The sequence below is a fragment of the Dromiciops gliroides genome, chromosome 3 (assembly GCF_019393635.1).
Source record: "Dromiciops gliroides isolate mDroGli1 chromosome 3, mDroGli1.pri, whole genome shotgun sequence".
NCBI classification, from domain to species: Eukaryota; Metazoa; Chordata; class Mammalia; order Microbiotheria; family Microbiotheriidae; genus Dromiciops; species Dromiciops gliroides.
The window spans coordinates 245,020,547-245,037,406 of record NC_057863.1 but is presented as its reverse complement, the minus strand read 5'-3'; the positions used below and the strand labels follow the sequence as shown (position 1 = coordinate 245,037,406).

Below are 16,860 nucleotides of genomic sequence, written 5' to 3'. Positions count from 1 at the left end.
GTGCACAATTCAGACACAGGATCCAGTAAAGGAGACCAAAAGCAAACATCAAACAGAAACCAAGAGAATATGGTGATGTAAAAAACAAAGAGAAACAGAATTCAGGAGGCGATCAACAGTATCAAATGCTACAGAGATCAAGAACATGAGGTTTAAGAAAAATCCACTGAATTTACAAATTTAGGGATTATTGTTAACCTAGAAGGGAAAAGTTTCAATTAAGCAATGAAATCAGACTTGCAAAGAGTTGAGAAGGTAGTGAGGAGAAAAAGTAGAGGTAAGTAAGTAGTACAACAGCATTTTCTAAAAGAGAAGAGAGAGAGATAAAATTATTAAGGGGATGGAAGAGTCAAATGGTTTATTTATTTTTTGTGCATATTTGGGAACTGAATTACAGCTGCTGGCCATAAACCACCCAAATCCTACTATCATTTTCCATGGAAAGCTCCTCCTTTTTTAACAGATGTCTATAGTATACTCAACTACTGGCTAATTTCTGAAAATTCTTAGTTAAGTTATGCCATTTTGAAATTACTGCTGAAGTATGGTAAAAAGACTTCATCAAAAAATAAATAAATAAATTTTTAAGAATTCTTCAATGATTTGCTGACATTTGTTCTCAAACTCATGATTTTTAAACAATGATTACACTCATTTTTTGGATTATGACTATATCAAAATAGTGTTTATTCAGCCTGGTAAAGGGATAACTATGTTTGTTTATTCTTGTTACTAAGACTAATTGTTAAGACTATTTTTAAAACCTCCTCTAGATGTGCTAAGAGGATAAAAGGACTTGAGCCAAGACATGAAAATGTTCAGAAACACTGTCCATAAATGATAATTACAAAACAAGGGAGCTGAACTAGACCTCTTGGGTTGTTTCTGGCTCTAAGTATATGATCTTAGGAGAATGATTTTTAAAATAATCACATTTTTACTTGTAAGTACAAATCAGGAAATGTTTTAAATGCTTGAGGAAATACTTGCTTTTATTTCCTGAGTAAAGAATTTAATGCCATATTTATGTCAAGTTAAAACAATTTGTACCTCAAGCAGACACACAACTTAAAAAATTATAATGAAATCAAAGTTTCCAATATGAGAACACATTAAAGTCAAAAAAACTTCCATAATATTAATCAGTGTTTTTCAACATCTTAAGCAGTTTCAATATTCAGAATGTACTTTTATCTTGCTATAAACTACCATGACCTGAGAAACATTAAGATGTTGTAATAATTTTTATATCATAAGGTATAAAGAGCAAGAAAAAGTCAAAATATTGAAAATAGGATGCAAATTTATAATTTTTTCTGAATAAGCATGAATCATTTTCCCTCCTCCCCCCCATAAACACAATATGTTTGCTCTTTTTTATAATAAAGTAGCAAAGGATGTTAACCAAAAAAAAGGGAAGGTTACCAATGTTACCTAGTAGTTATGAACGTCACAAATTAAAAACAAAGGAGTAATATTTCTTATAAAAGTTCGATATATGGAGCAGCTAGGTGGCGCAGTGGATAGAGCACCAGCCCTGGATTCAGGAGTACCTGAGTTCAAATCCGGCCTCAGACACTTAACACTTACTAGCTGTGTGACCCTGGGCAAGTCACTTAACCCCAATTGCCTCACTAAAAAAAAAAAATCTGGCCTCAGACATTTGACACTTACTAGCTGTGTGACTCTGGGCAAGTCACTTAACCCTCATTGCCCTGCAAAAAAAAAAAAAGTTCGATATACTAACTAAAAAGTTTTTTTAAAAAAACCAATTTCATACTGATGCTGACAATTACAAAACCATAGACTATTAGGTCTGGAAGAAATCTTAGGCAAGGAATCAGGAACTCTGGATTTGAATCCCAGCTTCCATACCTAATACAGTACATACATAGCTATGGAAAAGTCACTAATCCTCCTTGAACCTCAGCGGGCCTTACCTCAGAAAAACCAAGAGCGGGGAAAGACCTTAATTTTAAAAGGCCAAGGTCCCCCATGGCATCCTGGGCCCTCAACAGTCATGTTCATTCTTGTCCTACCACTGGACTCCAGTAACTCCTGAGGAGACAATGAAGCTGGTCACCTGGCACAGCCCTGCCTCACTTAAACCCAATTCACTCACAAGTCAAGACATTACCCTCCTCATGTCATTGGTCTTCTTCAAGAATAAAGGATGGGAAAAAAAAAAGAATAAAGGATGAACAACAACTTGCCTGTAGGCTGCAGATAAAACTATCTGTACTACCTACCTCATGGGGCGTTGTACGCATAAATGTAAGGAGTTATTTTGTTCCTCTGTAAGTCAGTGTGGCCAGAAAGATAAAGGGCCAGTCCTGGGGTCTCTGAGACCTGGTTTCAGATCCTTATTTTAACACATACAGGCTAAGTCGCAATAGGCTAGGCACTAGAACTCTCAGTACCACATGTTTAAGATCAAATGGGACAGTAATTGTAATGCACTTAGCACAGTGCCTACTTAGTAGGTGCTTATTCCATTCCCTTTTCCCCTCCAAGATTCTAAGTTAGAGACAAATTGCCAATTTGCATTAGATTAGAATTCCCACACTGGGAGTCTCCGACCTGGGTGAAATCACATTCAGGACCTCAATGCAACTCCACTTATCCTCTCCCCTATAACCCCATCCCCCAAATAGTTTGTATGAGAAAACCAGACTCAATATTTCAAACAAATGTAATCATAAGATCTAGAGCCCTTAGGAACTTGGGAGGTCATTTAGAAAAACCCCTTCATTTGACAGATAAGAAAACTGAAACTTGAAAAGAGTATGTTGTTGATTCAGAATCACATAGGTAGTAAAGGGCAGAGTGAGTATTAGAACACATCATGACTGTGAGTTCAGCATTTTCCACTGCACTACTCATCCTACCTTAAAATAAACTTGTGGAACATAACATTTTAAAACTGGAGAAGGTACCTATTATCCATTTATTGGCTTACTCTGTATAAGTCCTAGCACAACAGTACCAATGTATAAATATACTTATAATATGATCTCTTTAATTAGAAGGCTCAGTGAATAAAATGATCTGAATAATTTTATTTTCCAATCAACTAAAAGTTAAAAAATAAAATTATTTTGTTTTGTTTGTTTCAACCCTTGTTGGAAATAATTCTAAGTTCTAAAAATAATAAATAGCTAACATTTTATGAGGCAGTTAGGTGGTGGAATACATAGAGTACCACACCTGTCACTGGGAAGATCTGAGTTCGAATTCAGATTCAACGGCTTACTAGCTGTGACCCTGGGCAAGTCACTTTAATCTCTGCCCCAGTTTCCTCATTTGTAAAATGAGGATAATAGCACCTACCTCCCACAGTTCTTTTAAGGATCAAATGAAATAATAATTTTACAGAAGGTACTATATAAATGTTAGCTATTATCATTATTGTTTGTATTACTATATATTACAATTTAAGGTTTGCAAAGCACTTTACAAATACCTCACTTTATCCTCACAAAAACCTTAGGAAATAGGTGCTATTATTATCCCCATTATACAGATGAGGAAATTGAAGCAGAGAGGTTAAGCGACTTACCCACAGTCACACAGCAAGTAATAATATTCATAATAATTACCACTCACACAACACTTTAAGGTCTGCAAAGAGCTTTACATATATTATCTCATTCGATCCTCATAAAACCCTGGGAGGTAGGTACTATTATCATTCTCATTTTATAGATGAGGAAACTGAGGCAGACAGTGGTTAAGTGATGACCCGGGGTCACACAGCTTGTAAGTGTCTCAGGCTGGATCTGAATTCAGGTTTTCTTGACTCCAGGTCCAGCACTCTATCCACTGTGCTAACTCTGGTCATTAAGATTTCAAATGCTAGAGATGTGAAAGGGATATGTAGGGGATGTGTGGGTGTTTATTTATCTATTTATATACATATGGATTCAAACTGTACTGTCTCCAGAACATACTCTCATTTTAAAAGATTCTTGTTGGTATTTTATAATCTCTTACATAAGATTGTTGGCTACCATTTGCCTTTTCCTAAAAATATATCATAGAATAAAATACAGCTGATAGTTCCAATTAAATTTGGTTCCAGATGACTTTTTTTTTTTTGCTTTTACTGTAAATCTTAGTACAAAAAGTGAATTTACTGGAATTAAGACTGAAATTGTGAGATTTTATATTATAGAAAAGCAAAAAATAGTCAGATGGGTTTTGAACCTACTGTAGAAATGTATACACAAACACATCTTTCACAAGACACCATGTTATTCTAGTTTCATCTTTCACAAGTAACCTAAAGACCAGATTAATTTTGGCAGAAATCTGTATATAGATTTAACAATAAGAGATTATGTTCCATTTTTATGTTCCATTAAATTAATGAGAGAATAGGATGGGATAAAAGGAGAAATGGATGAAGAGAAAAACATTGGATAGGTAACAAAGTTATCAGTGTCAAGTGGGAAGGGACAGTAATCACCTGGATTCATTCACCCTGGAAAAATTATACTGTGGATATAAACCACTGTTGAAAAAAATAAAATCTTGTCACATTATGAAATAAATCATTTTCATGCTGAGCTTGTACAATATCACTACACTTTAGGAAAAATTACATGGCCTATACCAAGGTTTATACTACTAATAAGCAACTGTTCCCAAACTTTTCTCCACAAACTTCTACACCTTTCTCTCCTATGTATCCAGCAGACCTCACCTCTGACTTTGCTGAGAAAACAGTCATGAAAAACTCCATCTTCTCTACTGCACACTTCAAAATCTCTGTATCTTCAACCATCATTTATTTTTTTGCTCCATTCTGAGGAAAACATGGGGTTTTTTGCCAATACCAGTTAACCCCTGAACCCACTGACTCCAGGATGTTGACCATTCTCTCACCTTCAACCTCAACTTTATCAAAACTCATTAAACTTTCAGGGGCAGCTAGGTGGTACAGAGGATAAAGCACCAGCCCTGGATTCGGGGGGACCTGAGTTCAAATCCAGCCTCAGATATTTGACACTAGCTGTGTAACCCTAGGCAAGTCACTTAACCCTCATTGCCCCACCAAAATATATATATATATATATATGAAATATAACCTATACTTTGCTATAATTCCCACTGTACAAGTCAACCAAAACTCATTAAACTTTCTCTCAAAACCACCCCTCTTCCAAATTTCACCATTTCTATGCAAGACTTCACAATCCTTCCAGTCTCACTGCTTTACAATTTTATCCTCAACTCCTCCTTCTCCCTTTACCCCACATATCCAATCAGTTTCCAAATCTCCCTTTCATAAGTAAACCCTCAATAAAAGGCCTTCAAACATATTCACTGCCTCTATTTCTTCCCCATTCCCATTCACTTCTCAATCCCTTGCTATCTGGCTTCTGACTCAACCACTGAAACTGCCCTTACCAAGGTTACCAATCAACTGCTAAGATCAAATCTGATGATCTTTTCCAAGCCCTCGCCCCTACAACTTTTAATCCACAGGCCACCATCCTGGATCCTCTCCCTCCTCTTCCTACTCATGGTTGTTCTCTCCTATTTCTCCTTCCTACCTGACTATTCCTTTTCAGTCTGTTCTGTTGAATCATCATGGCTCTATGTCCTGGGTGCTCTTCTCTCTCTCTCTCTCTCTCTCTCTCTCTCTCTCTCTCTCTCTCTCTCTCTCTCTCTCTCTCTCTCTCACTATATATATATATATATATATATATATATATATATATATATATATATATATATCTTCTTTTCCTTGACCATCTTATCAGCTCCTATTGTCTCAAATCTCTATATCCAATTTTAATTTCTCTCCTGAACTCCAGTTCTGCACCACCCTTTGCACACTATTAACATGTCAAACTCAATGTGTACAAAGCAGAATTTATCATCTCCAATAAACACATCTCTCCTTGTCCCTCCTCCAAACTTCTCAATTTCTACAGAGCACTACCACCCTTTCAGTTAGTTTGAAATCTCAATCAATGATTCACACCATTCTCTCACCCCTCAAAAACATTCTAGTTCCCACCTATCTTTGTAGACTTGTTTTATATTACTAATCTCCTTCATAAAGTCAATGCAATGGTCACACAATGGTGGGAACCTCTCCACTAATGTAGGACAAGAAAATTTTTTTAAGAAGCCAATTTCAGGGGACAGCTAAGTGGTACAGTGGATAGAGCACTGGCCCTGGATTCAGGAGGACCCGAGTTCAAATCCAGCCTCAGACACTTGACACTTGCTAGCTGTGTGACCCTGGGCAAATCACTTAACCCCCACTGCCCCGAAAAAAACAAACAAAAAAAACCAAAAAAACAAAAAAGAAGCCAATTTCAAAATTTTTCATATATTTGACTAATCTGTCAAAATTTTTTAGAGTTAGAATCAAAGTTGCAAGATCCCCCAAATGTCAAGTTTAAAATTTCAGGTTATGCTGATGTAGAGAATAGAGTTTCATGTAATAGCCATGACAATTATTAACATTAGCAAAAGTCTCAACACAGTGACTATAGCCAAAGTATAGGAAGAGGAGAGAGTGGATCTTGTTATTCCAATGCAGAAATACAGCTCTGAATTTCAAAGAGGGAATATGAAAGTGAAAAGGTTTATAAGATTGTTGATTTCACATGGAAGTAGAATTTACCACTTTGAAAAGAATATGGAAAAAGTGCAATAAGAAAAGGCTTATAAAGCCTTGAAAATAATGAAACAGCAGAATTCAACCAAGAAAAAGATTTGAAAGAAAAGGGATGCAAATGTAATTTTTTTAAAGAGTGAATTTGTCAAAGCTAAGACAAAGACAATAAAACCAAAGGCTGAAATTCAAAATGTAGTATAAAAAAAGGTTTATTTTGAATAAAATGAATTGTATGTAAAAGAGGAATTTGAAAATTCAAGTAAGTCACTAACATTATTTTCAAATGATTCTTTGTTCTTTAAACTAGTCACTTTTTGTATTTAACTTTTTGGATATGGTCTACTGGCATCCATAGTAGAAAGAACTTCAAGACAAAGGTATCTGGACTATATACAGAAAATATTCCATAACCCGCATGTGGCAACAACTATTCAAGAAGAAAAGCCAATTATTTACAAAACAGCAAAGTTTTATGTTTACAATAAAAAGGGATGTCTTGTCAACAGCTCTTATATGAATATCCCTTATGAATGGACTAAGGCTGGATTTTTCTCCCAAATGGGCAACGTTCTTAAATTTGGGAATGCAATGCTACATGATTACCAATGATTAAAAATTTAAATGAGCTACCATTTCTACTGCATAATTCCTTATTAATAAATTTGCAGGGAGGCAGATAGGTGGCGTAGTGGATAAAGCACCAGCCCTGGATTCAGGAGTACCTGAGTTCAAATCCAGCCTCAGACACTTGACACTCACTAGCTGTGTGACCCTAGGCAAGTCACTTAACCCTCATTGCCCCGCAAAAATAAATAAATAAATGAGTAAGTAAGTAAGTAAATAAAATTGCAGGCTGCTTGTGTCCACTATGTACTTCTTCAGTGCCCCTTGGATGAACAATTCTTCAGTCAGTGTAATATATCATGGAACAACCATTCAGCAACTCAGTGTCAAAAAGACAGGCTTTGGTTTCAGGGGAAAATTTATAGTCATTAAAAGAATTCCGCTATTTCCCTTTCTTCTTTTTTAATTCTGGGCCCAACAGTGTCAGTCCAAAATATACATACTAAGAGACAAGCATCCAACTAAATATTACAGTACAATGGGGGAAGGGGGCTGTAGGGGGGAGGGGGGCGGTAGGGGACAGGGTACCCACTCAAGGAGTTAAGTAATATCTGTAATATGGAAAGGTTCTTCTCTGGACATCATTCAAGGGTGGGAGACATACATGTTGTCAAGAGACTGACAACAATTGCCCAGTAACCAGGGATTTGAGTAGGATTTTTTTAGGATGTTCCCCCTTAGTCTCTACTCGGGCAAGGGCATTCCCCTCAAGCATCTGAGCAGTGGTAATGCTTATCTCTAGATTCAGGGTGGGTGAAGGATCACCTAATGTCCTAACTTCAAACCATGCCAAAAGGAACAGCTTTACACCAAGGATCAGGGTAAGGGCCCATTGCTTATCATAATACACAGTTAGGGCAGACCAAAGCATAGGGGTGAGATTCAGCAAGCCAGCTAGTAAATTTCCACAGCAAAGTAAAAATGTGTCACAAGTCAAAGTTCTAAGATGTGCCCCAGGTGACAAAATGGAGTTTAAGAAACATCAAAGGATAACAGAGGAAAACATTTCTACTAGAAGCTATTTTTCCCCATCTTTGTTTTCTTTAATGTCATTTTCACTTCCTCAAGAACCACATCTAAGATAAATGTTCAGATTCCAGATGTGGTGAGGAATTATAGTCTCCAGCAACTTCCTAACTCTTTTCTCAAAGTATTCATGAGACTTCTGTCTATAATCTATAAGCCTTTGGCCTCTCTAATTTCTTACTCTTGAACTGTATTTTCCAACATATTTTTGCTATTCTAGACACCTATGTACACCTTTGTAGCAAAGTCACTGAGTATATATGCTGATTCAATTTGGAGGGAGTACTTAGTCAAGATCTTTATAGAATCTCTCTATATCTTCAGTCAATATGTTGACACATAGGTTTCAATTACTTTCATGATAAACCTTTCGCGAATACTTTTATAAAGCACTGCAATGTAGCATAACCAAATGTCACATAAAGTAATGCTCCCTGTTGTCTTTAGATACATGTTAAAACAAAGTCTGGGGCAGCTAGGTGGTGCAGTGGATAGAGCATCAGCCCTGGAGTCAGGAGGACCTGAGTTCAAATCCGGGCTCGGACACTTAACACTTACTAGCTGTGTGACCCTGGGCAAATCACTTAACCCCAATTGCCTCACCAAAAAAAAAAAAAAGATGACATATCTTCCTGAGTTCAAATCTGGCCTCAGACACTAGCTGTGTGACCCTGGCTAAGTCACTTGACCCTGTGTGGCTGAGTTTCCTCATCTGCAAAATGAGCTGTTGAAGGAAAAGGCAAACCACTCCAGAATCTTTGCCAAGAAAACCCCAAAAGAGGTAACAAAGAGTCAGACATGACTGAAACTAATGAATAACAACAACATAAACTAGGCACTATTTTGGATGCTAAGAATACAAAAAATAAAATAAAATAAAACAATTCCTACCCTCAAGGAGCTAACATTCTACTGGGAGAAAGAATATTTAACACAAAATATAAGCTGAAAACAAAGTATATTCAAACTAACTTCCTGGGGAAAAGCACTAGCATCTGAAGAGAATCAGAATGGATAGGTTTCCTATAGAAAGGTGGCATATGAGCTCAGCTAGAAGGAAGCTTCAGATCCTGTGAGGCACAGTGAAGTACTGCTGGGGAGAGGGGAGGCAGTATCACCAAGATGACAGCTTTTGCTGTCATACAGATATAGGAAACAAAAGTCCATGTATGGGGAATAGGAAGTAAACACTCTAAGGTTTTCCCAACAAGGTTTTCTGTTCAACTCTCTTGTTTCCCGGCTCCATAATATATATATAAAGTACTTAGCACAGTGCCTAGCACAAAGTAGGCACTATATCTATATATGATGATGGTGATGATGATATAGTTCAGCCATACAGAATTCTACACAGCAAGAAGAAAATCACCTAAATCTCAGTTTCTCCCACTTTCCTACCTTCATTGAGTTAGTCTCAAAAGGTGCTATGAAAGTAAAAGAAAATAAAATTGGCACAGTTCTTACCAAGAGTCACAAGTTTGTCCATCAACTTGTATATATTAATGCTCAAAAAACTTTCTATCTTTCAAAATAAGTTACCAATCAACATTCAAGATTTCTGAAATGAAGTCCTCCCAGACAAAACATTTCAATACAACTAACTTGCCTATGTACAAAATTGACATAAAAGCTAACAATGGGCAAATGACAGTCACTAAGTCATTTCTATAGCATAAAACTAGATTCTTTTTCTTGTACTTTTATAATCAGAAAATAGTCACACAACTACTCTAGTATTTATGGGTAGGATACTGGTCAAATCAAACCTTAGATATATGCTAACTGGGTAACAAGAAAAAAACCAATAGACCTCTCTGAGCCTCAGTTTCCCCAACTGTAAAGTTGGGATAATGATAGCATCTACCCTACAGAATTGCAGAGCACAAGAGATGGTATGTGTAAAATGCTTTCCAAACCTTAAAGCACCACGCAGCTGTGAGGTGGTGGTAATGGTTGATGATGGTGGGTAGGGGTAGAAGTAATAGAGGGGGTTGTTGTGATGGTAGCAGTAGTTGCAGTGGTGGCTGCAGGAGTCGTAAGCAAAATGCAAGTTAGTTATAATTTCAACAAATGGCTGCTACTTCCCTGGAATGAAAAACAAATGGCTAGAGAGATCTTGTCTAGACACTGTATCTTACAATCAGTCAGTCGACTAGCATTTATTAAATGCCTACTACGTGCCAGATCCTGGGCTAAGTTCTTTTCTCTTATTGTTAAGTATTACTGCTAGGTATGGCCAATTGTAGGCAAAACTGTAATAAAAGTCAAGATGTGGTCTTTAGTTCCCCTCATTATTTTTTCCTGTATCTTTGGACTATTACCATGTTCCCTCCCTCTTCACCACCATCACCACCCAACACAAATACATTTTCAAGTCCTCAGAGTCCTCTTGCTATCCCCCATTCATCATCAGCAAAGCTCAATCCAGGAAATTATACTAGTCACACAAAGTAAATCAATTTATTACTTTCTACTGGATAAATGCATTTTAAGCTGGATATATATTTGTTGTCTACTAAAGGAAATTCTGTTATCAAAAGGAGAGATGGGGGTGCATTTGGGGGAGGAGGGTTGTCCCAAGACTCCTGAGAATTCTGCTTTCCCCCCTCTATGCCCTTAATGCCAAACATGCTACTTTTTTCTAAATTCATAGGTGTGGTTTTATATTCTCAGACTCTGTTATTTTGAGATAGAGATATATAAATAAATATGACATTCTAAGAACCAATTATTTCAGTCCTGAGACTTATTGGAAACCTCCCCATCAAAGTAAAAGGAATAGGAATTGTATCAGTATTGAAGAAACCTGGAGCTAGAAAGAATAGCACATTGAGGAACTAACTGAAGTGGAGTGGCAGAGGGGTCAAAACACTAAATCTAACAGGTGGCCACAGATCTGACACTGTTATAAGCTTACTTTCTGGTTACTCGTGGCCCCAGGTTATGTTCTTGTTGAAACTACTACAACTTAGGGGCAGCTAGGTGGCGCAGTGGAAAGAGCACCAACCCTGGATTCAGGAGGACCTGAGTTCAAATCCCACTTCAGACACTTGACACCTACTAGCTGTGTGATCCTGGGCAAGCCACTTAACCCCAACTGCCCTGCAAAAAAAAAAAAAGAGAGAGAGAGAAACTACTACAACTTCCTAATACTGTAATATTAGCTTCCTTACTCAGAAGTGTTTTATGAGTATCCCAATACAGCTGAGTGACAATCTTTCCATCAAATTCCCCGGCACCTTGGTTCACATTTGGATCTCAGGATGCCGTTATATCCTTTGTGTCAGAAAGCCTCTTGGCCATTTCCTAATTTATTAAGAATACCACATTATGTCTGGATCTCTCTTCAAGCTAATATTCAAACACTGCTAACTCTACAAATAACATTAATGTGCTCAGAACTCATGTAAAAGAAGACTGGTCTCTGGAATATTAGGTTACAGCTGAAGAAAGGAATGAGATGGTAACGCTTTTTAAAAGGATATAACACACTTAGAGAGAAGATTAAAGATAGTTCGGGATAATAATGAGGATGAGACCTCAAAACCAGAAAAACAGAATAACATCAGAAATACTGAAAATGGTCCATATTAGAAAAGCAGTTAATAAGTCAGTAGAAATTTAAGACTTCTATCAGCTGCTGTGCCATCTCCTGCCTAATCCCCAGCCTCCAGTAGAAAGAGCAAAGGCAAGGAAGAACTCTCTCCTTCTGAATAGTTGCCATCTATCTCCTGCTGCTTGTGTCACTTGAAGGAAAAGGAATAAGAATGTGGAACAGACACAACTTACATCTCTTGCTGTGCTGTTTCCTGCCTGATGTCTATACTTCCAAGGAAGGAGAGGAGAAACAGACCTTCCACCTGACCTCTAGTCTGCTGCCTGTTACACATGACTCCTCTGCCTGATCTCCAGCCTCTTCTAGAAAGAGGCAAGATTTACTTAATGATTCACATACTCATAGCTGGTCATATGGTATACATCTGAACCCCTCCAGGTCATCATCCAAACCCCATTTCCTATCCACTACTACCTGATTCTTTATTCCCATACCCCTCAACCCACCAAACCCAAAGTCCTAACCAAAATTACCCACTCCTTCCACCATGCCCTTCAGAATGCCTTCTCCATAGGCAACAAATCTGCTTTCATTTTAAATCTCATCCTTTCCATCTTCTGGTAATCCCTGAGACCTGGCTCCCCTTGACACAGCCTCACCAACCATTCTTTCCAGGGCTAGCTACATCTTCATTGCTTCTCCTCAGCTGACTGGTCAAGGTGAAGGAACTGCAATACTCTTTGCTCCCCACTGCTACTTCCATGTTCTCTCCCTACCTCTATCACTCAGTAAACTCTTCTCCTCTGAAGTCCATGTAATCCACATCTTCCACCCAATCAACATCCTGGTAGCTTAGGGGTCTACCAACCCCCAAGACACTCCTCCTTTCTTAAAGAGTTCAATACCTAGCTTGCAATCTTTCTCTCCTCCCCTACTCCTGCCCTCACATGAGGACTTCAACATACATACTGACATATTCTAATACCTAACCTCCCACTTTTTCAACTACTCACTTCTCTTGACCTACTCCTCCAACCTACCTCAGTTACAAAGATTGTCATACCCTTGATCCTGCCATCACCCTCTCCAAGTTCAGGAAGTCTCCAATTCCCTTATCTCATCACACTCCATTGGTTTTCCACCTTTCCCTCTGCCTTCCCAGACCAAACCCTACTCTTCATACACATCATGACCTCTAATCCCTTGACTCCACTTCCTCTCCTCCTGCTCTCTCTCTCTTTTTTTTTTTGCAGGGCAATTGGGGTTAAGTGACTTGCCCAGGGTCACACAGCTAGTAAGTATTAAGTGTCCGAGGCCGGATTTGAACTCAGGTACTCCTGACTCCAGGGCCGGTGCTCTATTCACTGCGCCACCTAGCTGCCCCTCCTCCCGTTCTCTTAACTCCTCTTCTCCAGCAGATTGTCCCCTCTGTCATTCTCATTTTCTCACCTATCTCTAATGGCTCCTTCCCACTGCCTACAAACATGCTCATGTCTCTCCCCTCACTTGATCCTTCCATCCATACTAACTATCTTCCTTTATCTCCTCTGCCTTTTGTGGTTACACACCTTGAGAAAACCATCTACAAGAGGTGCTTCTACTTCCTTTCCTCTCCTCTCACTCCTCTCTTAACTCCCTATGATCTGGTTTCTGACGTCATCATTCAACCAAAACTGCTCCCTCCAAAATACTTATGATCTCATCCTCTCCACCCCACACCACCCTCCCGCCCCATCTGATTCAATGTTTCCAAGGACATTCAATTTCACCCTTGCAACATCTCTTGAATATATCCCCTTTTCTCCTCTAAAACTGCTACTGTCCTGGCACAAGCCCCCATCACCTCATGCCTAGTCCATAACCACAGCCAGTGCTGGTTGATGGGCCTGCCATAGTCTCTCCCCTACCACTCCAGTCCATTTTCCTTTCCACCACCAAAGCACCAGTCTTCAGACCATGTCGTTCCCCCCACTCCCTCCACTTAATAAGCTCTAGCTGCTCCCTATCACCTCCAACATCCAATACAAAAGCCTCTGTTTGGTGTTCAAAGTCCTGCATAACCTAGCCCCTCCCTCCACCTTTCTAGTCTTATACCTTACACCGACTGCTCCCTCCACGTATTCTTTGGTCCAGTGACACAGGCCTTCTGACTGTTCCAAAAAAAAGATTCCACTTCTCAGTTCCAAGAATTTTCTCTAGCTGTCCCCCATGCCTGGAATGCTCTCTCTCATCTCCCCCTCCTGGCTTCCTCCAAGTGCCAGCTAACGTTTTTGCCTCTTCAGGAAGCCTTTCCCAATCTCTTTTAATTCTAGAACTTTCCTTTTGTTAATTATTTCCTATTTATCTTGTTTATAACTTGTTTGTACATATGTGTTATGGGTCCCTGATTAGACAGGGATTTGTATCCCTGGTGCTTAGCATAGTGCCTGGAGGCATATGATAGGTGCTTAATAATGCTTACTGGCTGAAAAAGATACACTGTGGGTCAATGTTTTTCTCTTTGTGTTGTATGACCACAAAATGAATTTCATCTAGTTACTACAAATGAAGTAGTTGCCTATTAATCCATCAGTTCTCTAATGAGTATATCCCATGTGTGATTTCAAAGGAAAGAAAATGGCATCAATTTATCTCAGGGGAAGGTGAAAACATAATAAATGTTCGTGTCTCAGAAAAGATTTTCAAACTGAACAAAAATTTGTGAAGTAGTCAGTAGAAGACACGCTTAGAAACAACAAGGACCCAAGAAATGGAGAACTATGTAAGAAACATTATAGGGGCAGCTAGGTGGCGCCGTGGATAGAGCACCGGCCCTGGAGTCAGGAGTACCTGAGTTCAAATCCGGCCTCAGACACTAAACACTTACTAGCTGTGTGACCCTGGGCAAGTCACTTAACCCCAATTGCCTCACTAAAAAAAAAAGAAAAGAAAAAAAGAAACATTACTAATTGTACCCCTGGGAAAAAATATACTCTGGGTATTTTCCAGAAACTCAAGTTGTAATGCCTAATTACTTGTATTTTTCTTACAATTAATAATTCTATCACCACCATAAAAATATATTAAAATTTCAAATTAATCTATATGAGAATATAAGTCAAGTTTGGGGGGGTTTTTGGGGGGGAAGTAGTAAAAAAATTTAAAAGGCCATACACACATGAAAATTTTTCTATTAAGAGCCACTCACATAGGAGAAAAAATGGTCATGTAATCAGGGGCCATATAAATAAAAAGCACCTTAATTTAATTATATTAAAGCATTTTAAAACTAAAGAGCAATGAATACAAAATGCTATTCAATAAATACAACAAATGATTCTTTTTTAATCATCAAGTGAGAAAGGATAAGAGAAAAGAATGAGTGACAAATTAATGAGAGGTATTTGATAAAGCACTGATAAAGATCTACCAATACTACTTTTGAGGAAAAAATACATTTTTTAATCTGAGACCCTGATAGAATTTATTTCTAAAGGTGTTTTAATTCGCATAGAAAATTTTAAAATACTAACATTCCTGAAATCTTCTCATTCTCAAAAGAGACTAATCCTAACCTGCTATTCTAGATAGCAAGTTGCTGTTTCTAATTTCACAAAAAGAATGATCTCTTTTCAGAGCACAATACCTCTATCTTGTTCATTTTTAGAATGCTGAAAATAATGACCTTAGAAAATAACAAAAAAGAAAAAGAAGAAAAGAAAATAACAAGCTCTCTAGCCCTCATTTTCTTCAATCTGTTAAATGAGAAAGCTAGATAAAATCCCTTCCAGCTCATAAGATCCTACAAATCCCCTAGCGTTATCTCAACTACAAGAATAAATGAAATAACATCTTGGTACTGGTCTAGAAGGCAGATAAAATTAAGGCAATAGGCAGATTCAATCTATATGTCAGAGATAGTACCTATCCCTACTCCATAGATGGCAACACAAAAAATTACTTACTAATTATTGGGATACCAATTATTATTTCCATACAAACAAAATCAAAAGACAAACCGAGAACTTAAATATTTTTGAGACTGAAAAAATTATTTTAAACATAATCTGTCATGGAAAACATTATGAAAAGGCCCCCAAAAGGTAGGAAAATGATTTTTTTAAAGGAAAATGTGAACATTTTCCAGGAAATACTTCTATTTATTATACTACTTAACTACTCCTTCACACTTGGTATTTGTATTCAATATGTCACTAACAAATGAAAAATGAACTGCCTAAGATTTAAGTTTATAGATATTTATATTCCAGTACATAATACATAATTTTAGGAACATACGATGTGTAAACCAGAAAAGGCTGTGCAAACTAAAAAAATACTAAAAATACCTTTTCGAGGAGGTAGTTCTCCATTCTGTATTAATTCTGTCCCAGGGTATACAATTTCTCCATCTTTGACCATTTCATTCCATAGGCCACAGAGTCCATCTCTTGTGAAAGCGAGCTAACAAAAAAGAAAAAGTATACTATAATTGAACTTAATCTACGAATTCTTAGTTAATAACCCTTTTACAAAATCTAATTTTCCATCTATATGTCATTCAACAAACATGTAAGTACATATTACATATAAGAAAAATGTTGCTCCTTTATCAACAGAGAAATATTATTCTTTTCATACAAACATCATACCCAAGAAATTACTTTCTGCAGGAGATTACTATCTACTTAGAAGGTTAAAGCATTATTTGTACAAAAATATTTCTAGCAGCTCTTTTTGTAATGGCTAAGAATTGGAAATCAAAGAAATGCCCATCAACTAGGGAATGGCTAACAAGCTGTAGTATATAATTGTGATGGAATATTATTGTGCTATAAAAAATGACAAATAGGACGATTTCAGAAAGTCCTGGAAAGACTTAAATGAACTGATGTTTAGTGAAGTGAGCACAACTAGGAGAATGTTGTACACAATGACAGCAATACTCTTTGATGAAGAACTGTGAATGACTTAACTATTCTCAGCAATACAATGATCCAAGACGATCCCAAAGGGCTAATGATGAAGCATACTAACC

General features: G+C 37.5%; 1 protein-coding gene across 1 annotated transcript in view; it reads right to left on the bottom strand.

The window, feature by feature from the left end:
- The window catches only part of HERC2 (HECT and RLD domain containing E3 ubiquitin protein ligase 2), a 211,665-nt gene that overhangs the window by 177,212 nt on the left and 17,593 nt on the right, over positions 1–16,860 (bottom strand). Inside the window, 1 exon segment of the mRNA XM_043991382.1 lies at positions 16,172–16,286. Within this exon segment, the coding sequence (XP_043847317.1) occupies positions 16,172–16,286 (115 nt within the window).